Source organism: Pteronotus mesoamericanus, unplaced genomic scaffold, assembly GCF_021234165.1.
Source record: "Pteronotus mesoamericanus isolate MK-2021 breed Mesoamerican mustached bat unplaced genomic scaffold, CSHL_Meso_final contig_774, whole genome shotgun sequence".
Taxonomy (NCBI): domain Eukaryota; kingdom Metazoa; phylum Chordata; class Mammalia; order Chiroptera; family Mormoopidae; genus Pteronotus; species Pteronotus mesoamericanus.
In genome coordinates, this window is record NW_026555256.1 from 16645 (window position 1) to 17284 (window position 640).

Sequence of the window (640 nt, forward strand, 5' to 3'; positions counted from 1 at the left end):
CGTTCATGGGTGACGATCGCATCAAGGTGAGCGCAGGTCTCCGTCCCTATTACTTAACATGTCTTGTAAGGTTAAGTATCGAAGACCAGGATTTCAAGATTTCCACTTGGACACGATCCCAGGCACAGTCACTGTACTTCTTGTCTTTCAAGTAGCGACAAAGGCCCTCGAAGTACCTCCTCACAGCCAGTGTAGGTCCCTGGGTTGGCGGGACAGCTCCTTCCTCTTCCGTCTCCTGCTTCAAACAGGGCTCCAGGTCTGCCAGCTGCCGATGGAGTCCCATGCGCAGCTGGTTCAGCAGGGTCGTGTCCCAGGCAGCGGAGGCGTGCTCTGTGAGCAAGAGGTCGGAGATGTGCCGGAGCATCTCGTGGAGGACGGCGATGGGCTGGGCCTTCTGCACCTGGCTGCCATTTACCATCGCCCGGGGCAATCGGAGGTCTCTTCCGTCCTTCGGGCAGGAAGAAGTGGAGTTTCTCCACATTCGCCTAAAAAGCAGCGCGTTCTCCTTGCTGAGCAGGATGTGGCTCTGAGGTAGGTCACAGCCCAGAGAGCCACCGGGGCCACAGCTGATTACCACCAGGGCCGTGAGCAGAGACAGCAGGAGGGCCATGGGCGAGGAGGGGCTGCTGGCCTGGCTGAG

The 640-nt window shown here is 58.9% G+C and overlaps 1 protein-coding gene across 1 annotated transcript; it reads right to left on the reverse strand.

The window, feature by feature from the left end:
* Positions 1-640, reverse strand: LOC129079114 (interferon omega-2-like). The gene has a single exon (XM_054584081.1). It carries the CDS (start codon positions 608-610, stop codon positions 50-52), a length of 561 nt encoding a protein of 186 aa, XP_054440056.1. The 5' UTR covers positions 611-640; the 3' UTR covers positions 1-49.

Excerpts from the sequence above, each read along its gene's own strand:
- LOC129079114 (XM_054584081.1), bottom strand. The coding sequence starts at position 610 with ATGGCCCTCCTGCTGTCTCTGCTCACGGCCCTGGTGGTAATCAGCTGT.